The sequence below is a fragment of the Thamnophis sirtalis genome, unplaced genomic scaffold (assembly GCF_051295495.1).
Source record: "Thamnophis sirtalis isolate CommonGarterSnake01/CBP01778 unplaced genomic scaffold, rThaSir2_p1.2 scaffold_4, whole genome shotgun sequence".
NCBI lineage: Eukaryota > Metazoa > Chordata > Lepidosauria > Squamata > Natricidae > Thamnophis > Thamnophis sirtalis.
This window is the reverse complement of record NW_028261384.1, coordinates 108,186,157-108,211,972: the sequence shown is the minus strand read 5'-3', so window position 1 is coordinate 108,211,972 and position 25,816 is coordinate 108,186,157. Positions and strand designations below refer to the sequence as shown.

The window sequence follows — 25,816 nt, the reverse complement described above, 5'->3', positions numbered from 1 at the left end:
ATTTAAAACCATCCTAATATGAACAGTTTTATGTACATGTTGTGGAAAAAGTAATTAAAATTTAAAATTACTGACACAAATGTATATGCAGATGTAAAAAGTGCAAGATCTTCTGATTATTGCTTTACCTAAAATAACCACTGATAAAAAAAACTAAGATTACAATGCATTTAGCCTAGCTAAATCAGGATTTTTTTTTGTATAAAGTAATTCCATATAATTGAAAATCCATTATTGATTATTTGATAATTCAATTCAATTACTGCTGCATTTTCTGTTTCATCAATTTCATAAAATAGATAACACAAAATAATTTGTTATAAGTTGCATGTACTACTGATATTGGAAATTATGCTAAATTATAAAATTGCTAAAGAGTATTAATGTATAAAAATAACAATTCAAATAATTTTTAAAGCATTTCACAATATATAGTTTCATTTATCAATGTATGCACCTATCTTGTCATTCGGATGGAAATAATACAATGATATACATTTTATTTTGTTGCATTCTGGTGAACTTTATTTTGTAACTTTGGAAGCAGACATTATATACTGATCCCCCCCCCCCCATGCTCTAGAATACTTTAGATGGGAGATGGCAAAAAACAAGCATTCTTCTAGTGATGAACACTCACAGCCTTTGTAAAAACAATAATCAAGTGAGAATTAATAATAATTTGATAATTCTGAGAATAGTTATTTTTTGCCAACCTATTATATCTACGGCACCCTCCAGCTACCTATGATAAAAATGAGTGTATAAATGCAAACTATATATTATAATAAGAAACATAATTTTAGTGATCCATATTCAGCATTTTTACCTAGAAAAGTATTTGCAAAATAAAAACAAACAAAGTAAAATATACTAATTATTAAACTACAAATTATAAGATTTCAATAAAACTATCCTTTAATTCTAGGATTCCTCAAGTTTTTTGCTTTTAAGATAAAGAGAATATCAACATTCACATCCACAATGTAGAGTTGTTAAGGATTTGCTACAGATTTCAATGTTTGCAGGATTTTTTCAGCATTATTTCGCACATTTATTTTTGCTGCTTCAAGAAGATTTTGGATGTCTTGCTTTGGGTAAGATGTCTTGTTGAAGGTTGTATACCTATTACACCAGTCCGATACGTGACCTTGGAAAACAAAAAGGACCAAATTCAGTAAGCAAACAAACATTTCCTATAATAACATGCTTTCAACTTAGAAGTAAATCTATACCTGTATTTTGTTTGGTACCCTTCAACATAAATTCAATAAAATATAAAAGGAGATTTAAAAAATCCTTTTAAACAATTAGGGCTTCTTTAAATACTTAGAAAAAAGTATTTTCTAAGCATTAGAAAACAATCTTTTCATACCAAAAAAACATAATATTGATTATATAAAATAGCAACATTTTAATGACTGAATTAAAATTATATCCATAATGCAATCCAATCCAATTTGTCAGTCCAGTTTGGGGAATTTATCTGAATGGGAAATTATCCACAACCAATCATGTTATAAGGCACAGAAATTAGAGGAAAGCTTTTCTAAGTTCAATGTTGCAAACAAAACTCAATGAAAAGGTATTAATTTTAATCTTCCTGCTCAGAAGGAATCAACTATCTGTCATGTCAAACTTATCCCAGAATATAGGAAATGAATATTTACAAAGTGTACTCCTTGTTTTGTCTATGAAAGACTGACTCCTATTCACTTTGAACTATTTATTAAGAACACGTGATATACCTTCACAGTTCACTTTGTTGAAAAGTGGAAAGTGCATGACAGTTGGACAACCATTGCTTCTGAAGATGTAACAGTCTTCAGGGTTGTCTTTATCCTTGTCTAAATTACGGACATCAATTTCAGGAAAGGGAAGCTTGTTTTCCTTACAGTATTGACTTGCTTCCTTGATAGTCTGTGGGAATAGAAGATGGAAAAGTGATACTTAATAAAATAAATTCAAACTGCAAACTCTATACTACAGATGAGGTGTCTACACTGAGAGGGATTGTATCTACATAGCAAATAATTAATTATGCTATGAATCAGTAAAAGTAAGATATCAATCAATCAAGTCGAAGTAAAGTAGATCAAAAGAGAAAATTGACATTTGAACTGGATTGAGCTGAAATAATGTCATATTTTAAATCATATATTAACTATGACACACTCAATAATCACATTGCAGTTTAATATATTATGTAAAACAAACTATTATGAAGTACTGCATCCTCATAAAAATATTGATCTCTGGCTAGTCTGTAAGAACACATATTGGTTTGTTTCACAGTTTTTGTATACCAGCCCTAATTTAGAATTCTGCATTGTACACTACAAAAACAAAACAAGACACTATTATTGAGAAGGCCTAACAGCTTGTCTATGTCTCCTGCACCTTGGGGAAGAGTCAATATACAGAATAAGCAAAAAGAGTCATGCATTGTGAGGTGTTTGTGATGTATTCCACCAAATAAGGCTTTATGATAATGGCTAGCATTTTGAATTAAAGCCAAAAGTCTATTGAAATTGATTATATAGAAATGTAATTGTACAACAGTGGGTTTTACTAGCTAACTTCTACCAGTTTCCACACCAGCTGCATATTATAAATTGTCTTCACAAGCAGCACCATGTATTTATTTGCAATACTTCAATCATAATAAAATCTTCCATTGCAGTCCAAGTATATACACACAATAGGTAGACTGACCATTCTCTATGCTCTTCCCCAAATATCTGATATCAAAAACCTCACAACTCAAACAGCAGCATGTCACTTTTTTAGACCCTTTCTCACTTACGACAAACTTGGAATAAGACTAATTTAGCAATAGCAATAGTACTTAGACTTATATACTACTTCACAGTGCTTTACAGCCCTCTCTAAGCAGTTTACAGAGTCAGCAAATTGCCCCCAATAATCTGGGTCCCCATTTTACAAATCTTGGAAGGATGGAAGACTGAGTCAATCTTGAGCCTGGTGAGTTCTGAACTGCAAAACTGCTGGCAGTTGGCAGTCAGCAGAATTAGCCTGTAATACTGCATTTTAAGAACTGCACCATCATGACTCTTTTAATTAAATTAACATTTAATTGTTAAACAGTTGAGCTAAAATACATGAAAATGTATACAAATTTCTCACCTAATTTCATTGCTATCAGCAACTTATCAGTGCAACAATATACTGTACAATTATGGATCCTATAAGTAAGACCTATTCCAGTTTCTTTTATTCCAATAACAGCAGTATATATGTATATATTTTCTTAGCACTATATTCTATGTACTTGATCCTCATACTATATTCTATGTACTATGATCCTCATGCAGTGGCGCAGTGGTTAAATGCAGCACTGCAGTCTACTGCTAGATCAGCAGTTCAGCGGTTCAAATCCCACCGGCTCAGGGTTGACTCAGCCTTCCATCCTTCCGAGGTGGGTAAAATGAGGACCCAGATTGTTGGGGCAATATGCTGACTCTCTGTAAACCGCTTAGAGAGGGCTGAAAGCCCTATGAAGCGGTATATAAGTCTACTGCTATTGCTATTGCTATAATACTCAAAAGTTTATGTCAAAATAAATTGCTCAGATATTCAGGAGTCATGGGACCTTTTTGTTTTTGTTTTTGCTATAAAAGACTAAATACAGTTAGCTTTTCATGTCTATTTTAGAATGGCCTTTGATCTATTTTTGTAATTTTTTAAAGGTGATTTGTTGTATTTCTATGTTTCCTATTACTTAACACAGACATGTTGAATGTACTTTTCAGTTCTCAGTTGCATCATGACATTTTGAAAAGTATAAATCTGGATATGGCTAAGAGGTCAATTCTACCAATAGGAATGGTATTCATACATTAGATAAATTTGTGTAAAGAGGAAGCCTTAACTGGTGTCCTTTCTATGATATGAAGAACTCGGACTGGGTGATTCATTTCATTCATCAGTCAAGTGATCTGCTGCTGATTTGAAATAGCTCTTGAAAACAATTATGTGCCCTGCTTTTAATTAGCAAGAGAGACAGGTTATGTCTTATCTAGCAATAACACAGGCATGATTCATATAAAGAAAGTACTGATCACAACTTGGGATGACCCTTCAAAGAAGATTGGCTATATCTTTTTCTATCAAGAAGTACTGGACTGTTACAAGAAATAATTTATGAAACTGAATTGCATGCCATGTGACAATTATTACGACTAACTCCTAAAATGTATCAATAAATTTCAGCTTGAACAATATGAGTATCTCAAAGTACATATATTTATTATTAAAAAATACCAATATGAAAAACCTACTTCAAAAGGATCTCCTTCACTAAAATCAAAAGACAGAATGAATTCCACTTTTCTTTCTGGACGCAAGATAAGCGGGTAAGCAGAATTTGTGACTAAGCCAGCATCTGCCAACTGAATATTTGTTTTATCAGTCAGGTTTTTGTCTTTCAGGTCAACTAAGGGGAGAAAACAAAATATTTTCTTCATTACTTAGCTGTATAAATCACTTTGAATGATGCATTTACACAATACAAACCTAATCTGGAGCTGTGAAAATGTCTTATGCTCCCATCTATCTAAATTCTTAGCTCTGATAAGCATTATCCTTTCTTCTCTGGGATAGAAAACAAAGTGATTCAAAATGATAGAGAAGTTATCATAATATTATTCTAGTATTGTCTTTACAATCACTTCAAAATATATTGTACCATATCCTAAGGCATCAAATGTCTACAATGAAATTTTTCTGGTTTTTAAGGTCACCTAATGAGCTCCTTTAGATAATTCAGGATAACTATCTAATCTAACTCAATGTTAGAAAGCACATAAAGCACAGATTTACCTCATTGCTACTGTTAGTAATTGACTTTTTAAGTACATCTTTGCTCTTGGCAGTAGAACACAGTTATCCAGTAGCCATTTTGTTAAAATTACTTCTTTTATCTGGCCTATACTTTAGGTGTCAGGGAACTATTAATCAGCATTTTAAACATGTTCTTCGAGTATTATGTTGCCAGTAGTTTGGTGTAGTTGTTAAGATGCTAGCCTAGAAACCAAGAAATTGTGAATTCTGTCCTGTTTTAGGCATAAAAACTAGCTGAGTGACTCTTGTCACTTTCTCTCAGCACAAGTAACTTCACATATTTGTTTAGTGGTGGGGAGGAGGAGTATGTTTACCACCTTGAATTACTAATAAAGCAATCAAATCAAATCAAATCAAATCAAATAAATAATAAATAAATAAATAAATAAATAAATAAGTAAATAAATAAATAAATAAATAAATAATAAATAAATAAATAAATAAGTAAATAAATAAATAAATATGATAGATAACATTTAATTTTGCTTGGCTTGCTGAGAAAGGTAAACATATACATTCACCTCCCAAATGTGGTAGCAATTTAAAGGATCTAAGTATTCTTGCTTGATTTTGCAAACTTATCAGGCTTAGGCATGTTTAGTATTTGGATGAGAACCATATAGAAATTACTAGGTTTCATAGGTAAGGCAACCATTTCTGTAACCCTGCCAAGAAATCTATATCGGTGTAATTAATAGGATTTAACTTAAAGATATATTTGTCCATTTTATTCTGATCATAAAAGACTATCACAACTGAAGAGAAATAAATGTAAATTCATATGCATTCATATATACTTAAGTTATCCTTACTGTATTTGTAAGTATAGTTAGAAATGTTTCCCCATTTCCATGTAAGGATGCAAGCAAGAGATTTGTGCATAAATGTAACGATGTCCCATATATCTGCAAAATAATAACAATATTACAATATTAATAATATGAAAATGTTTTTTTTTTCATTTAGTACTGATATCCTATATACATGATCATAATTTTCTAGGGAACTTGTGAAAAGCAGTCTTTCTATTGTGGCTTCACAAATAACAAGCCTGAAACCATGGTAAAAAATGTAAAATCAAAATTTGGTAAATACTTTGCATGTAAAAGAAAGGTGAAAGTATTAAAGTTATGTATTGAAAATAATAGTATTGAACATGTATTACTTATAAAAGGAAAATAATTTAGTTGTCCTGGTCTAATTCACTATTTTTTTGTGTCTGGCCTTTGACACATAATTCACATTAAATCACAGTCTTAGTTTAGAAAAAGCTATCACATCCCATAACTTGTTCATCCCATAAATTGGTAAACTTGATGGTTAAAGCTGAAGCTATTTATCATCCTAGAATATTAAATGGTGAACTCACCATGTACTAGGAACTCCCAATTTGACTCTTGCATAGTAATCTTCTCTGTATTCATTTTCAATTCACTTATGACTAATAGCAGAAGTTTGGAAACAAAGCAATGAGTGTTGTTTTAATGAACAGTTTTTTAACATTATAAAATGGTTAGTTCTGAAATACTGGTAATAACAACACTGAGGTTCATGTAACTTTTTCTGAAGTGAAGATTGCAGAAAAAGTAGTTTATTATTCTTGAGTTCAGTGGTGCCCCCAAAGGAAATGATGATAACCATACAATCTGATTTGATTTAATGTATATTTTAACTACATTTTAATTGCACACCAAATATGCAATGTATTTCCTTGTCTAGCTGTTCTGCAAAATGCAATTTAATAAAAAATATCAATAGTCTTTTTAAGGCTATAAATGTTTTGCAAATGAAAAGAAAAAACCTGTTTCAATAATTTATTTTCACAGCAGAATAAAACTGTAGATTAGAGGTTGAAGTTACATTTTATGAATTTATTTTAGCAGCTGAATGTGGTAAGGTCATCAGAATGGCAGAGCTGTGAATAATATTTTAAAAGAATAATTGGGATGTCTGAGATGGCGATGTTCTGTTTTTATTTTTATTTTCTTTAAACAAAGAAAAGAAATGATGCTTTCAATTTTAAATTTTGTTTATGTATTCTAGTAGTTCAATTATGGAAATACTAGAGGAACAGTGATCTGCAAGGAGGGGCAGGTAATAAATGTGCCTAGAAAGTAGCAAATTATAGAGCAGTGGTTGTGCATGTATATCTCTTGGAATTTATCTATTTATCTATTAAAGTTCTATATATCACTAAACAACCATGGGACTGTGCAAGAGTTTAATTTAAAGATTGAATCATGTCATTCAGATAGATTATTTAATATGATTTTAGATTGATTGGAGAGGGAAAAAAAACCTTGTACATCTAAAGGAAAATTCAAATGAATTCACTTTGGTTAATTAAACTAAATAGAGAATAGAATTAGATCTTCCCTGATCCATCCTAATAATTTTAACTCTCTTTTTCCAGATTTTCCAAGAAGATGTAGTTTTCACACATAAGCTATTCAGGCAGAAATCTTTATGAAAGTCTTTTCCGGACTTAAGGTGAATAGCTTACAGCTGTTATCTACAGTAGATATGGATTTAGAGAGTTCCAAGTTACTTTTTTTCTCATAATTTAAAACAAAGAATGAAAAATTTAAGGACACATACTCAAATAACAAATATCCAAATCACTGTGGCAAAAAAGCAAACAATATATATCTTAGAACTTCATTTTCATATTTCTAAATTTATTTCTAATAAAATAACAATGAGGATGACATTAATGTGCATATGATACTTACTTGTTGTAATTTCTTTGTGACCGATGAGTACTTTTTTTTCAGCTGTGCAAATACACATATAATTTTTAAAAATGTCAGTGATATGCAGTAAAATGATTTTGCAAGAAAACAATTTACCATAGTTCTTGTACAAAGAAAATATTCTAAGTATGTATAGTATATATGTATTGTGAACCACCCAAAAAAACTGGCTAGTTAAATGAGCAAGTCTCTCTGTCAGCCTAATTTTGCAGCTTTGTTTAAAAAGCAGTATTAGGTATTTCCATCATTTTGAGTTATTTATAAAGGGGAGAAAATATTATTACAATAATAACAACAGCAGTAAGAAGAACTTAAGAACCATCAAATAAAATGGAAGGAACTGGTCTATAGGAGAGTTTAAAAATATATACATTGTTAATCAAACTTACCTGTAAATTCTAACTGTAAGGTCTCCACCAATTTCAAAATGTGTTTTCCATTTTCAGTTAGGTCTAAAGAATAATCAATTTCCTTCAGGGTACAACAAAAGTTGTAGGTATCACTGGGCCCTTTGTCTTTTTAATATAATTGGAGATGGGAAGAATTCATTAAAACATTAAACTTAATATGCCATCAGTTCAAATCTTTGGAATATCTGCTATTCATATTTCTTAAATTGCACACTAGATTATATTTCCAAACATTCTTCCAAACTGAATTTAGTGAAATCTTAATGTATAAAACAGACTAGAACTAAAATAGGAAGGAACAATGCTAGCAGATTATTAGCTGGAGGATAGTGAGACTTATAAATCCAATAAAGATAACAACCAAATATGCAAGGCTTAAAGGTATCTGTGAGGAAAGTCCAAAAAGTCATGATTCCATCCATGATCAAAATCTCACTGGTTTTTTATAAGTTTATGAAATGGACCAACATCTTGCCTTTTGGGGATCTCCCCCACCCCAATACTTTGCAAGGGTTCAAACATATATAGTGAATGGTATTGGTGTTAGTCTGTTAGTCTGAACCATATTTTATTTTCTTCTTATCATGTGGATTTAATTTTTTGGATTACTATTTTTCTTCTGTTTTTCTATATAGAAAAACAACACACTGCACTTTGCACATTGCATAATGTTGCCTATTTCAAAAGAGAGAAACAGAATAGATAGGATTGTGGACATGTACATGTATACTTTAATTGCCAATTACTTTGGGTTTTATTTAGTAAAAACAGCTGGATTTTGAAAATCTAATAGGTATTCTGACCCAAAGCTCAATCTAAAGCTAAATGAAATGGACAAGAAAACTCCTTCTCTTAGATACAATTAGATACCCATGTCTAATTCTACAAGATAATTCACTACTGTATTCTTGCTAGTGGAATTTGTCTTCAGGCTATGAATCAGAAGAAGAAGCCACTAGTGAAATCATGATGAATTTCACAAAAACAGAAAAAAGCTAAAACATACCATTCTTTAATGTCAACTTGCTTTTTAGGAAACTTACTTTCTAGGATTTCTGTAATGGTTATGATATGCTTCTTAACATCTGCATGTGTTTTATTTTCCATCATACATGTTTGGCTTTCCATAGCATCTAGGAAGAACTTTATTATCGCTAAAGCAACTTTACAGTAGACACAGGAGCATCTGTATTCTTCAAAAATAGAATGACATTGTTAAATAATTTTTATATCTACAAAGTGAGTGCCCATTTCTTATGATACAGCATAAAAAAAAATCTTGCCCAATTCCACCCAGATTTTAAGCTACAGTTCAGTCACTCACAGAACATTCTTTTCTTAACAAGTTGTCCCTTGTTTGTTTTTAAGTATTATCATAGCACTATAATTGCCAGGTCATATTAGGCTATCACTTGAAGCAAAAAGAGAAGCTTTGCTTCTTGTGGAAAGAACAATTTGAAGTGTCATTAGTGAATTAAAGACTACTTGTATAGCCATCCTATGCCTAGCAGCTGTATGGTTCCTTGACAAGGTGCTTAAACCCTAACAATATGCCTATCTGTAAGGTAATGAGGCAAAATATTTGAACTTAACATGACATTGACATCATTTTGGAATCTTCTCCAGTGTTTGATTAACTGGATGAGATTTTTGTGCATGTAGAGCCGAGGTGGCACAGTGGTTAGAGTGCTGTACTGCAGCCACTTCAGCTGACTGTTATCTGCAGTTTGGCTGTTCAAATCTCACCGGCTCAGGGTTGACTCAGCCTTCCATCCTTTCGAGGTGGGTAAAATGAGGACCCAGACTGTGGGGGCGATATGCTGACTCTGTAAACCGCTTAGAGAGGGCTGAAAGCCCTATGAAGCGGTATATAAGTCTAACTGCTATTGCTATTGCTATCTCTTTTCTAGCATCTCCAGGTGGTGATAAAAAGTGGAGTTTGGAGAACATGTACTGAAAAAATCCTGTATCTTTTTGTTTTCTGTTGTCCTTACCAAACTTTTCTGGTAATATCATAGTATTCTAATTTTGGACTTGTGCTTTTTCACAAGCTGACATTTCTATTCTTTTGACAAAAAAGCTACTATCAATATTGCACAGTGCAAATACAGGGGTTTAGACGATAAAAAGAGAGTGGTTTTCTTTTGAAGAGATCTGATATTGTGTACTTCTAACAAGTTGGGGAACTTACCTGATGCTTCATAATGAAAAATCAACTTCTTAAGGATATCTAGAAATATAATAGAGTCAAACAGTTTCAGTTTATAAATATGTTCACAACCTCTTTAAAAACATGTCACATTTCAAAGAAAAACTTTGTCTATATATAAACCTTTCAATTATTTAACATCTTTTTAAGTTCATCTGGTCATATAAACACCTGAAAGTTATTATCTCCAAATTAAAGACTTGAAAATGTCTTCTTTGATCAATTGTCAAGTCATCCAGGACTGTTTTATTTGACAGTTTTAATTTTTTAATTAATTATATGTAAGTATACTTTTCTGAACTACCTTTATTTTCTGGGCAGTTTTAACATTTTTTTTCAATCTATTATATGGCCAGTTCTAAAATCTTTTAATCTAACAAATCTTAATTAGCAATCAAAATTCAATCCGATTTTATAGCTCAATGCTAAAGTATATGTTCTAACATTAAATGAAACAAAAATAAACAGCTGTGCTGTTATAGCTATCTCAGCATTTTCTAAACAATATTTATCTGGGAAAACAATCTGACTTTACATCAGCTAAAATTTCCATATAAGAGGTCATAAGAGTACATAAGTTTGAAATTCATTTATTCACTGGAAAGTAATTTTCTTCACTTTGCATGTGGCAAAATTTGTCCCACCAGTGCACATATCTTTTAAGGAATAATTTTTTTAAGATAAATATCTTTTTTTATCTAGCTTTTCTGGAATGCTGACGCTTTCTTTGCTCAATTGGGTCACAGTCCAATCTTGGATAACTTTTTGGGTCAATATGAAACATACCTTTTAAAATACCTATTAAAATACCCATTGAAGCTTTAATGTCTTTTTTCAAATCTGCAACAGCACTTCCCCATAATCCTGAAAGAAAAGGAATAGTTTTCTAGAAACTTAGTAAAATGAGCAAGCATATTTATTTAATAATTTGGCCCCTTGATCATATTGAAAATAACAATTTGGTCATTATTTGGAGAAACCTCAGGTGAGATATAGACTTGTATGTATCACCTCCATTATTTGTTATTTTGATCTTTCCCATCACCTCAAGACAACTGTTTTCCCTAAAAGCATTATGGGAACCACTCATAAAGATAGCGTCTTTCTTTGAAATCACAATATCTTATTTTCTCACTTTAAAAAGCACTGTGTGTGCTCATAGAAAATAAAAATCATAACAAATAAACAGGTATTTTGGATTTCTTATCCTAAAAAAGTTAAACTATCATTTTTAAATTACACAGTACTGTATTCTAGATCATGCAATAAATCATAGCTATAAATGTAAGATATTAGAGATAAAAACTATGTGTGTGTATAAAAATTGCAAAGGGAAGGGGTTTGTCACATTTAGACACCACATGCCTCAATGTTATAAATCTGGAAACATGTATAACATCTGTTCAGTGACGTGCAGTGAATTTTTTTAGACTTGTGGACTTCAACTCCCAGAATTCCACAGCCAGGCATGCTCAGTTCCGATTTAAAGTGACAACATTTGTTTTTCTCCTTTGCTAAATAAGCTTCCTTCTTTCTTTTTCTTTTTCTTCTCCCTTCCCCTCCTTCCTCCCTCTCTCCCGCCCTCTCCCCTCTCTCAAACTCAACCCCCCACACACAAACAAAGTTGCACCAGGAGGATGAAGTTTGAATTCCTCCTCCTCCCTCCGACCCACACGTGCCTTTTCCAACTGTTTCAGAGATGATTTCAACTCTGCTCTTGCCTGACATCATGAAAAGAAAAAAAAATGTAAAAGGAAAAAGGCAAGAGCTGAGGTCAGGCTGGACTAGTTGCTGCCAGAGTCACCGTGGATGGCTGTGCTTAACTGTTTAAAAAAGCCTCTAAAAAAGCACCCTCTACAGGAGGAGGCAGGAGAATGACATGCCTCATCTACGTCAGGAATTTTTTGGCTTTTAACCCTTGCTTAACTCTGCTTGAGTGATCATAAAAAGTCAGACTAGATAATGCACGTCGTTCTCCTGCCGTCTCCTGTAGAGGGCACTGTTTTAGAGGCTTTTTTAAACAGTTAAGCACTAAGCAGATGGCGCTCTGGCAGCAACTAGCTCAGCCTGACCTCAGCTCTTGCCTTTTTCCTTTTTTTTTTTTTTAATGATGACAGTGGTGAGGCTCTGCCTTCCCTGCCTGTCTTGACTGCACATCCCTGCATCTGTTATACCTCTGTTGATGCTGCAACAATAATGTATTTCATTATGGTTCATCATACGGTTGTTTGGATGTTTATCCACCTTTCAAATCCTTCTCTAACTGTGGGATAGACAGTTTTTGTTACTTAATAATATGTACTGTCCCAGGACTTTCCAAGTAAAGCTGCCTTTTGCAATTGATTAATGGACATTTTGTCAATGCTGAGAGTGTTTAAATGTTTTAAATGGTGCTCCAGATGTTGTGGAATTGTACCCAAATACCCATTACCACATTTACTCCTTTTTTCCACAGTCACTTTCCTTCTATTTGAAGATCTTTGTATTTTGTGATTTTTTTCCCTTTATCTTCTATTCTGCTGTCTACAAATATATTATTACCCAACAGAATCAGTAGGGTATGAGTGTTCCATGCAACAGAGTACAGATTAGGAAAGAGACCATTTCCCTTTGAACGTAGGTGATGGCAGCAGGTACGGTACTACCACATCACTACTTTAGATTCAGAGTGTGAAGAATGTAATATTTTATAGCAGATTATTGTGATTACTACCTGGCTAGCCTATAGGGGCAACCCTGCTCACTACAGTCACATATCTGGTTTTATATTTTACCTGTGCACTTGTAAACATATTACAGAATGTTAAAATAGGAGAAAAAAGAAAGAGAATAATAAAGTTGGTGACCTTATCTAATCCCTTAATGCTGTCATTCCCCATCCTTTAAATTTATAAAATTTGGGAGTTTTAGTGCAATTCTAGAAATATGTACTGCAAAGAAAATTTCTATGAGTCCATTATCACCCTAATTTATTCTCAGATATGTGCATATTGAATTGCAGACTTATTGCACTACAACTGCACAATAGTATGCCTTCTCTTGTATGAACCATTACATTCATTCCAGTGATGGGATTCATTTTATTTTACTATCAGTTCTGTGTGTGTGGCTTTGTGGTCATGATGTGGCTTTGTGGGTGTGTGAAAATTAGCTGGGAGGCAGCAGGAGCGGGGCCAGCCTATTTGCCAGTTCTCTGAACTATTCAAAATTTCCACTACTAGTTCTCCCAAAGATACTAACATGGCTGCAAACATATCAGTAACCTTGTACAATGTATGTATAGTAGTCTGTCCAATATTCCAATTGGAGTAAAGATTCTATGTAATTAAAAAACCCTGCCAGACTGCATATTCTATATCAGTATATGTCTATCAAAAGCAATGATACCTCTCAGATAAGTCATTTTCTTTTCATTCTTCTTTTCCTTCAGTTTGCCATTGTTGAACTTGCTTCCCAAATAAGTCACATCGACAAATGCTCCAGGGTTAAAGAATCCACTCTCATGTGGTGTAAATTCAAACCAGATATCTTTAAAGAGATTGAAAAATTACAGTTTGAACATGTAAGTACTACTGTTGCAAAGCAGGGTATTTCTTTTAATATCCTGCTATTGCATGAAGAGTGCCTCAAAGTTTGAAGTCATTTCTTACTGGTTATCTTCCTTTTCCAAAAATTCATTTAGCAACCAATTAAAACCAACCCTCAGGCTTATGACTCTCAGTAGATCCCTATGATTACATGATCAAAATTTGGGTGCTTGGCAACCAGCATTTATTTACAATAGTTGCAGCATCTCATGTGATCCACTCTTTGTTAACTTCTCAGCCAGCTTCTGACAAGAAAATGCAATAGTGGAAGCTGGATTTGCTTACTAACAGCATGATTCCCTTAATAACTGCAGTGATTCCCTTAACAACTATGGCAACTAGATCATAAAATTGGGCATGACTTATTTAGCAACCATAAATTGATGAGTATCTGTACCTGTATTAATGATATTGTTATACATAATATTATCAGAAAAAATATGCCTCAAAAGTGCAGATTAAAAAGATAATATATATTTGTGACTTCCCCAAACAATATCTATCTATCTATCTATCTATCTATCTATCTATCTATCTATCTATCTATCTATCTATCTATCTATCTATCGTATGTGTGTATACAGTGTGTGTGTGTGTGTGTGTGTGTGTGTGTGTGTGTGTGTGTGTGTATGGATAGATAGATAAATAGATAGAGAGAAAGAGAGAGAGAGACAGACAGACAGACAGACAGACAGACAGACAGAATCCAGCATGTGTTGATTTCAAAATGAAAGTTGTGATAAACATAGATAGATTTTAGTGTTTACCTGAGTGGAATCGATTTGCATCATCTAATTTGGTTGCATCCACTGCTGCATAGATTGGGTAAGGAACTATCCCATTCTTACAAATTGTCTGTTCATCAGACAGATGATGATCATCATCCAGCTGTTGAGAAAGAAACTCATAAGCAAATAATCCAAGCCAAGTTACATATCGTATATAAACTATATGGGTTTAATTAGCACTTGAATATATGTGAGTTCTGGGACACTGTGAGTCCTAATCCCGCTTTAGGAAGAAAGCCAGGTGGATAATTTCTCTTAGCCCTGGGAAGCAAGAGCAAACCATTTCCAAAATCTTGCCAACTTCAGGGCTTGTTAAATTACTTTAATATGGATACTTAGAAAATGTCATGACAAAATCTCTTCCACACAAAAATGAAGCACAGTCTGAAGGATACATTAGCTTTCCTATTAATATAAAAGTCTACTTCAGACAAAGGATTTTAATCAAGTGTACATCCATGTAGGTAAGTGTTACGTTTTATAAATGCTATTTTCCACTAATTAGTCCCCACAATTGAAGCTACTGTCTTAAAATAAGAAAAGGAAAAATTCTCTTTTATTTCATGTAACTTTACAAACAAATGATTTCTTTCTGAGAGTCCAATGAAAATTTCATATGCTTAAGGATACTCACTACTGATACTACTGAGGGGGAAAAATGCTGAGAAATTGGAATGGAATACAGTAGAGTGGAATGGAAGAGAATGAGTTGGAACATTCCACTCCTCAATATTAAATACAATCTCATGTGTTGTATTTTTACAATAATAATTTCCATTTTGTTTTTCTTCCATAAGAAAGTAGTTATCCATTATTCTCCTTTCCTCTCTCCCTTCCTATCTCCCTCCTTTTCTTCCTTCCTAAAGCAGTTGTGGCAGGGTAGAGTGAAAAAGTGCAAAAGATATAGCATTATTGTTTCGTGAGAACATTTGCATGTTTGTTTCTTAAATCACTTAAAACAGTTACAGCATCCATCATATTCTAGGGAACAATAAAATATTTATTAAAAGGAATTCTTTATACTCACTTCATTCAGTATTATGTAAGCTACAAAATAACCCCAGAAATCAGTCAAGGAGTATGTGTCATCTTTACTTGGCTCAATCAGGTTTTTTAATATTTTTAATATTTTCTTCCAGTCCTGGTGTGGATCTACCAGTCTTTCACACAACTTATCTTCCAAACTCTTTAGTTGTTTTCCCCATTCTTCATTTTCATAAATGTATGACATACACCTTGAAAATAGGTAAATGTTGGCACAGCAATAGTGGAGGATTACCCCAAACCTGAAAACTAAGGGTTAAAAAATGCACATTTCCCAACTTTTCTATTTTGCCTGAGATAGTAGCAGTCATGTTCCTGTCCATAAAATATGTCCCAGCAAATCCCAATAATTATTTTTAGTTCCTAATTCAGGAACAAAAAGTAGTGGTTGTCAGAATTCTGTGCAAAAAGCTAAAAAGAATGGCATGTGTGCTTTATTTATGACTCCTTGGAGAAAATAGGTCATGAAAGAGGGTTTTTCCCTATCTGGATGGCTGTGGGAGTGATTAATATATACATATAAAACTACTGGACAAATGTTTAAGGTTGACTTACTCGGAAGACTTGTTTAGTGAAAAAGCTATTTATTTTCAAGAATTGACATGTGATTTTAAATATCAAGACTTTTAAAACTCCTCTCTCCTTCCAGCTATGTCTCTATTCTTTCAAATGCCATCCCCATGTCATAGACTCATCCACCTACAGCCTGAAGAATTGATAGAGGTAATTTTATCAGATGTCTTGCCTTTTGTTCAGGTGCTATGTCTATAAATGTATAAGTCATCCACCAATATAGTTTGTTGCCACTTACCATGTTGAACCTGATACTCCACAAAGATACATCACTGTATCCAGCATATCATGTTCCTGCAGCTCTCTCAGGGTTCCCTGCAGTGCAATTAAAGCCCTCAGTCCCCCACCTGAACCCAGTACAGCAACAGTGGGGAAATTGTCCTGGGGGCAGAAAAAATAATTATTATTTTTGATAATATCCACTGGTCAAGTTGAACACTGAACTCTTAAATATTTGATGAATGGCGGGTGTGTGTTCGGAAATGTCATTTATCATAGCATTAAAAATCTGTCAATTAGAACCTTATTTTACACCTAAACTCGTAACATATAATGTGTCTTTTAAAATTTAGCATGTAATTCTCCCATGACTTCTTCTCTTCTGTTTCCAATTATGAACTTATCCTGTTCATGTACAATTAATTACAAAAACTTAAAATTTTCATTATAATAGTAACAAAATGCCCTATGAATATGATTGCTTTTTTGTACCACAAATTCTTTACTCATGTACTCAGGCATTTGTTAATATATAATAATATTTGTTAGTGTGGCTAAATGTATTGCATGAACCCAAATGTTATACTTTGTAAACTATGGTTTATAGCTTAGCATGCTGTGTGAAACCAGCTATTATTATATCATCAACAAACTACTATGAAACAAGTTATGATTTAGTACCATATATGAATTCAACACAAAAATACACTTTTCTTAATTATCAAGCTGCTGTTGAAATGAATTTGACATTCATTCAAATATTTTTCATTGTCTCCTATTTTTCCAATTCATTCTTCCTTCCAATCTCTCATGCAGATCCATTTATTTCTACCCCACTATGGTCTATCTTCTTTCTTAGATCTTTTCTTTTTTAAAAAATCAGCTTTACTAAACCTTAATTCAACCAATAGCAGATTACCCCTCTTTTTCCTGGGCAGGTTATAGGTAAACCACTGCTAGAAATTTCATCAACAATGGAGCCATTACTTTTCTGCTTTCCCTAAGAAAGAGCCATCTGCTGTATAGATCCACTCATGCCTTGAACCCTAGTTGTATCTCATAAGCCCCTTCAAATTTGCTTTTGTTTGAATGTGAAAAAGGGGTATCAATGATTTACTATATAGTATGTTATTATGCTGCTTATTAAGTTGTTTAATTTAAATTAAAGCAACCTTAAATTAAAGCAAATTCTGACTCTTCCCCTCCCCCAACACTCTTAACATGTTTTCCAATGTTATGTATGAATTTTTACCTTGGGACATTCAATGTGAAACTTCTGAAGACATTTTTGCACTATGCGTTTTCTTGCCTCTACATGCTGTTTTTCATGATTTGATAGATCTCTTGAAATCCTGATGTCACTATTTGGAAAGAAATGCAGAAAGGTAGAAATCACTCATCATTCAAACACTCCCTATCTACAATGCTTGAAATATTGAAGTAACCTGGTCACTTAATGATTTCAAGTGTAGATGCAAAAAGATACAATTGTATGCAAATAGAAGGTGGTTAGTTTTTTTTTCTTCTCTTGTATATTATGTTATTAAAAATTTAGAACCAAAGATTATATTTTTAATTTTTTTCTAAATGATTATATCTGCAATTTAAATTTAAAATTTTCAGAAAGCATACGTCAAGTCCATACAAAAATGTATACTGTAGCCTGGGGAAATTAAGGTTATTAGAACAATGTGTGAGTATATAGTGGTTTGTAAATTAAAAGGAAGAGGAAATATAATTGACAAATATCCTCTTTGCTCATCATCAAGAGTAGGTGTCAGCCAAGTAGCAGAAGACAATATTAATTTTTATATGTTTGATAACAGGCATCAATATATCATAATACTGATTACTCAAAATTAATACATATTATATTAATAAAATGTCAGTGACACTTTGTGAACATATTTTACTGAAACCAAAAGTTAAACTAATGGATAGAACTGCTTCTTATCTGACCAACCATATAAAAGCTAAATCTACTTTAGCAGATTCCTCTGAAATCTGGCTTGCTCCAGGATCAGCATTTACTGTGAATGACAGAGTTGTTCATTGTGAGTTATGAAATTTTTATTCTTCCTCCTTGGCAAAATATTGATGTGATTGGATATATAATTCAAATGTTAGTAAGTTTAGGATTGCCACTTTGATGGGGCAAATTAGCATTAAGATTTATACCTACCATTTCAATGACTATAAATCAAGAAAGAAGATTATAGTATGTTCTTTACCTGGAAGCAGAAGCTGGCAGTTTAGAAAATTTGTCCTTTATTGAAAGAAAGAAAGAGATTTTATAAATTTTGCATAGGCAACAAATTCGGTGAAATGAATTCAGTCAAATTTTATTCTGTTCAATTTAACTCTTGGCAGTGTACTTTTGGAAGACAGAAACATCTTCAATATCGTTCAACATGAAGAAGCAGATGCTAAGTATCACTGAGTGGTCAGTCACACTGTCTAAATGTAAAGGTTTGACATTTGCATAAGACCTTTTGGTGTTCCTTTTTCCTTTGTAATATGCTTGCTATAGGGCTACAGAAAGGTCAAAAACTGATTCTCATTTTCAGCAATCATGATTATAGGAAACTCTAGAAGTTGCAAAAAAAAAATCACACATGTCACTTTCATTGTTCCATGCTGAAATTTATTTAGTTCTAAAGGCAGTAAACAATGACATATTTCCAGTTATAGAGAAATAAATTACATATGTTCTTACCATTTTTCTTCTGTTTTTTTTTCTTTGAATAACCTAAAGATTTCAGATATTTCTGTGGGAAAGAAACATTTTCAGAAAATATCCCACTATCCCATTACACAATTGTTTGTTGCTGTTGTTATATTATTATTGTTTGTTGCACAATCAGCTACATTGTTAGAATGGATTTAATATTTTTAGCTACCTATTGAGTCCTTCCCTCGGATAGGGAGATGTTGTTCTATGAACTTAAAATATCAGTATGTAAGCTATCCATGTAAAGCTGCCTTTTGCAACTGGCTGGTTATGATTGTGTCAATGTGGATGGTGTTCAAGGAATGCCCCAGATATTTTGGGATTGTATCTAAGGTGGCTATTACTATTGGCACTATCTTTGTTTTATTTTGCCACAGATATTCCATCATTATCAGCAAAATACATTATATATTTTTTTATTTTTCTTCAGTTCTTTTTCTTCTATTTTGCCACAAGGAATTAATGTAGTCTAGTCCCTCACTATCTGGGAGCTAGAATAATAAAAAGAAAACTTTAAACCTAAAAGAAATGCAAATGAAGACATAAAATAAATAGCTGAATATTTGCTATTATTACTGATCAAAAATTTTTTCAATTAAAGGTTAATTAAATTAAACACTTTTCAAGTGGACATAAACTTTTATGATGTCCCTAGTACTCTTCCAACAGATTGGCTCAAGCAACCTAGTTAATTTGAAATTTGGGGAAATGAGAATTTTTCTCTTTCACAAAAGAAAAAGAAAAGTATGAAAGAAATTATTACAAGGAATGAAAACCTGTAGATCCAAGACTAGATTTATCTGTCATGTTCATATAAATTAATGTCTTCTAAAGTCATCAAGACAAAGGTTAAATATCTATCTAGTGTTGTATCACAGATGATACAGCTACAAATATGTGTGTATCTCTGATACTCCACTACTGTTCTGGTTGTATATGGTTTTATTTTTGCCAATGGCAAAGAATCCAATTAAATCCTATCTAGTGTGAGTCTTCTGAGTACGTTAGGTTCTCAATAATGAGGTAGTTATTTAAGGGATGAAAAATAAAGACATGCATGATAAAAATATTTTTATACATTATAAATTTATTCAAGGCCTTTGGAAAATAAATGTGCTTTGGAATTTTAGTATGCTACTTTTTTCTTTGCACATCTAAAAAGGTCAGCCTTCCTTTTGTACAAAACCTCAATGTAAGAATTAAACATATACATGTGCACGCTTGCATCTATGATTTATATGTGAAATATACATATGTACATAGCACAAGTTATGTCTTAGTATGTAGTTTCATATCCAGACACAAAATAAATTATGTAATTAGACTGAACTATAAACCCATCCAGTTATGGTAGCACATGATACACATGTCATGATTATACTCTAATTCTTTTTCTGTCATACATGTTTCTTTCAAGTACAATAAAGTCAGATTATCTATAGAACCATCTTCATCTCACTACTTTGGCCTGTCCCACTCAGTTAGTAAGGGAAGGTGTGTTGTGGCAATATCAGCTAAAGAATTCTGAATGGCAGAGTCCAAAAAGAAACCCTTCTTTGCCATTGCCCCTTGCTTTTTGGAACCTTCACCTCTCCCCAGTAGTTAAGTTGGTTCCGACTCTCCTGACTTTCAGGAGATGTATAAAGAACTGGCAAAGCTGAAGAAGCTGAAGAAGCTTCTTGAATCAAAAGTGAAATATCTTCAAAGAAAAACCAGAAAATCCAGTTTCTTCTTGAAAAACCTTTGGGACCTGACAAAGATGTATAAAGTCCTAGTATAAAGATCAGGATGACTAGCTTCCTGAAATCCCTCTGCCTTTTAATTAATTTTTAATGTTAAATTTTAACTATATTGTCTCTATTTAAAATTTTTATATTCAATTTTATGGCTTTCCATGTATTATAGGTACACCACCATTTTCCTGCTGTGAAGGAAATGGTCAGTTTCTAAATCTAATAAATAAAATAAAAATATAATCATCTTTATTATGTTATTTCTACCTCACATTCTTAGCCTTAAAACCCAATATAAGTAGAGAGTCTGGGAAAAAGCAAAAACCTTCAGCCTACCTTTTCAGGAACAAGCATAAGGTTAACTGAGTATACAGTCCTAATTCCTCTTTGAAAAGAAAATATTCGTAAAGAAAAATATTCTCCAAATAACCATACTCACATTAAGCTGAAAGAAATCACATTCATCTATTCAGTGAAAACTGAATTCAGTGGAAACTCTGCTTGTCTAGAATTGATGGAGGATAAAATATATAAGTAGGCTATATATACAGAGATATACAGGAACTGCATCATAAACCAATATCATTTTTCCTGATAATCAGGTGCATTTCGAAATCTTTTCAGAAGAAGTATGAGCTAATTCATTTACGATGCAAATTTCTGAAGAAAAACCACAGGGCATACAAACAATAAATGATAAATGATTATTAAAATGATAAAATACAGGAGGAAAGGGTAAATCTTGCCAAGAAAACTACAAGAACTAATCCAGGCAATCACAATCAGTCAATACTAACTCAAAAGCATATCTTGTCCTCCCCAAAAGGTAAACATAGCTATCATATATAATAAGACTGTTGAATAATCAAACCATATTTACTATTTGCAAATATGAACTGACAGTCCATATGGTGAACTTGATTACAGAGGCGAATAGTATAGCTGTGATATTTAATTGTATTCAGTTTTCAATTCTTCGGTGTATTGTTCTTATCACCATAAATATGTAAATATATGCATGGATATTTTCCAAACACACACATTTTTCTTTACAAATATTTTTAATCTATGAAATATCTGCAATTATTTTTTACCAAGAACAATGTATTCTCTATACATATATCCTGAACATGTGCTCCTTTTATGTACATTTAACATACAAATTGATTTTTTGGGGGTTAATTTGCACAATATATGGCCATAGATTGTTCTGGGGGGGGGGGGGGGGCGTTTGCCTTGGGATATTTCAGTGTAAAAATATTGAGGAATGTGGAATGAAATGACAATGCTACAATGACTTGCTTTTCTAGTACTATGGACAATAATATTATGAAATTGTTCTTTAAAAAGAGTTATAAGAGGAAAAAGAAATAAACTGAGAGTTTTTTTCTATGTTCATTTGGCAAAAATATTATGCTCAGTGTAGAAAAGATGTATCCTCTGTTATTTCATAACATGGTATCTTATGATGCTTTGTAAGTGTATATGAAATGCTGTTTTATTTATTTAAATATATTTCTTTAAAAAATTTCATATAATAAAAGATAAACAAAAGCAAAGAAAAATAAAATAAAAAGTAGAATAGAAAATGTTAATTTAATATTCTTAGCATGAATTCGTATCCAAAATTTCTTAGCTTTTTAACAAATCCACCATGCGTGAGAAACACATCCCTTCATGCTTTTTACATTTCCAACACTGTTTTGAAATATCTTCATATGTTGTTTCCTTATAGTTCCCTATACTATGCATCCAATGACATCCATTTTATAAAAGTTATAATTATGATACAGTGTAAATTTAATACCAATACTCACACTCTCTCCCACATGTCCATGTCTACATTATATCCAAACTTAGTAGCTCAATCTGTCATGCAATCTTTAACCTTTTCTTATTTTGTTTCACATCTTAACAAAAGTTTATTAGCATATGTACATCATTTGTACATAATTAAACCTTATATTCCATTTGGTGTTTTTCTATTCCCATGTTCTTTTAATATTCATTAAAACTTTCTTTTAACTAAGATATGAAAACCAATTATTTCTTAAATACTTTATGAGTAATAAACTATTTAAGAATATATTAGAGTATATCTCATCAATAGTATATGTGGAAGATAGATAGGTTGATAGGTAGGTAGATAGATAGATAAATAAGATAGATAAATAGATAGAAAATCATACATACATATGTACATACATACTGTGCTGACTGCATCAAAAGTAAGTCCTGTAACCCATCTTCTAATATCCAACCCCCCATCATCCAATGCTAGATATGCAGGCCCCTAACTTCCTCAATACCAACCATTACTGACCTTAAATTCAAGCTAATTAACACAAGAAGCCTCTTAAACAAAATGCTTGAATTTTGAATTCCTCTTACTACATACAGTTATATTTGACATGATATTTATCTGTGAAACATGGCTGAACGCATCCCTTCCTGACTCCATTATCACTACTGTGACTACTGTGATCGTGAAATCTGTAGAGGAGGAGGAGTTGCTATTTTCTATTAAAAATATCTAATCTAAAAAATCCAAATCTAAAAAATATTCAAGTTACACATGAATTCACTCTTCCTGAGACCATCATCTGTGAGCTGTCCTTAAACACCACACTTTGTATCTTACTTTGTTACAGAGCCCCTGATTACAACATTGTACATGCAAACAAATTAACTTCACTATTTATGTGTGCTGCCTCCTGCCCACGCCCTCTTACCTTTCTTTGATGACCTCAACCTACCTCTTATTAATTGGATCCTAAACGAATGTACAACTTAATCCATACATGAAACCATGTACAATGCTGTTACTAATCTGGGACTAGATCAACTAGTAACTAACAACACTAGACCCAACAACTGCTTTGATCTCATCTTCTGCAACAGTTTGAACTCCATGTATGTACTACAAATAAAAGAACCCTTTTCCAATAGTGACCGCAGCATGATTGACTTTTGTCTCAATATAAGTCCTTACAAAAATAATAATAATAATAATAGTATACCCAATTATAACTTTAAAAAAGCTAACTATGATGTCATAGACACCGACCTCTCACCTCTTGATTGGCACATTCTATTCACTGGCTGTAATATGCCGAAGACCATTATAATGGTCAAAAGAGCCATTGAACTATATATACCAGTAATAACCCCCAAAACCAGGAGAAACAAATTACCCATAACAATAAGAAAGCTCAAATCCTCCCCCCCCCCACAAATCTCTCTGACAAACAAAACAAAACTGCTAACTTTAAAAGCCACTACAAAAACCTATGCCACCGGATAAAGATTGAATGCACCAATTATCACATCAAACAAGAGGAAAACCTTCTGCACATGAAATCCAACCACACCTTTAAATTTTATTAACAACCAACTTAAAGACTCAAGATCCATCCCACCCCTGAAAGGACCTAACACAAAGACTGCAGCAATGAAGCTGTTAAAGCCAACCTCTCTTTAACACAATTTTTGGCTCTGTCTTAGTAAACAACAATGGCTCATGCCCAATAGTTCCTAGTAACACAAATCAATTTTACAGAAGATAATATTAAAAAGGCATTACGCAACCTAAAACCATCCCTATCTAATTGGACCTTATGGAGTATATGCTACTTCTTAAAAAAGCTTTCCATTGCCATAGCAGATCCTTTAAGCATAATCTTTGAAAAAGCTTTCAGAACAAGCTCCTTCCCCAGCCTATAGTCTCTAGCCACTGTCATCCCTATCTTCAAAAAGAGAGGCCCCAACCTAGTTGAAAAATACAGACCAATCTCTTTATGTTGCGTTACCTAAAAAGTCATGGAATCAATCATAAACCAATCCATTACCCTCCACTTAGAAATGAACCTACTCTCTAACAAAGAATTTAGTTTCAAGAAAAATGTATCCTGTAATCTACAACTCCTACACTGCAAAAACATATGGATATACCTCAATCAAGGCAAAGCAATTTACACAGGGTTCTGTAAAGCTTTTGATTCAGTGGTACACAATAAACTACTTCTAAAACCAAAATCTTATGGCATCTGGACCCCTCTGGACCACTCCATAATTGGATTGCTGTGTTCCTGTGAAACAGGCAACAAGTCATCAACATGGGGAGCCCCATATCAAATCCTGAACCTGTTAACAGCGGTGTCCCCCAAGGCAGTGCATTAGGACCAACATTCATTATACTTTACATAATTGACCTTTGTGATCATATTATCTCTTTGCTGATGATATAAAACTATTTAATACCACGACAATTCTGCTATCCTTCAAAAAGACCTTGACTATGTGTCAAAGTGGTCAAACAATTGGCAACTTCAAATCTCCACCAACAAATGATCTGTCTTAAACACTGGCCAAAAAAAATCAGAACACAAAATACAAGCTGGGTGGACACCACCTTGTATCCGGTTCCTATCAAGGGCTTTGGAGTACTCATATCTAATGATCTAAGTGGCAGAGCCCACTGTAATAACATTGCCAAAAAGGCATTGAGAGTTGTTAACCTAACCTTGCATAGTTTCTTCTCTGGTAACCAGAGTATATGAAACATTTGCTAGACCAAGTCTCAAATACACCTCATCTGTCTGGAACCTGCACTGCATATCTTACACATTAATATAATCAAGTGAGTTCAGAGATACTTCATGAGAAGAGTCCTCTGCTCCTCTGCTCACAACAGAATACCTCATGCCACTAGACTTGAAATTTTGAGCTTGGACAAGTTAGAATTACATCACCTTCGGTCTCACCTAAGCATAGTGCATAAAATTATCTGCTACAATGTCCTACCTTGAAGTTTCAACTTCAACCATAACAATACATGAGCACACAATAGATATAAAGTTAAGAAAAACCACTTCAAAATCGACTGCAGAAAATACGACTTTTGCAA

The 25,816-nt window shown here is 32.8% G+C and overlaps 1 protein-coding gene across 1 annotated transcript; it reads right to left on the bottom strand.

The window, feature by feature from the left end:
* Positions 1-941: 941 nt before the first annotated feature.
* Positions 942-21,264, bottom strand: LOC106540727 (cytosolic phospholipase A2 gamma). The gene is made up of 17 exons (XM_087714470.1): positions 21,247-21,264; positions 18,678-18,712; positions 17,699-17,807; positions 16,466-16,608; positions 15,638-15,845; positions 14,590-14,710; positions 13,623-13,763; positions 11,022-11,099; positions 10,218-10,256; positions 9,070-9,219; positions 8,006-8,131; positions 7,596-7,637; positions 6,233-6,304; positions 5,676-5,768; positions 4,302-4,456; positions 1,749-1,920; positions 942-1,150 (listed from the first exon to the last, which is right to left on the bottom strand). Exons 1-17 carry the CDS (start codon positions 21,262-21,264, stop codon positions 996-998), a joined length of 1,857 nt encoding a protein of 618 aa, XP_087570596.1. The 3' UTR covers positions 942-995.
* Between the last annotated feature and the right edge of the window lie 4,552 nt (positions 21,265-25,816).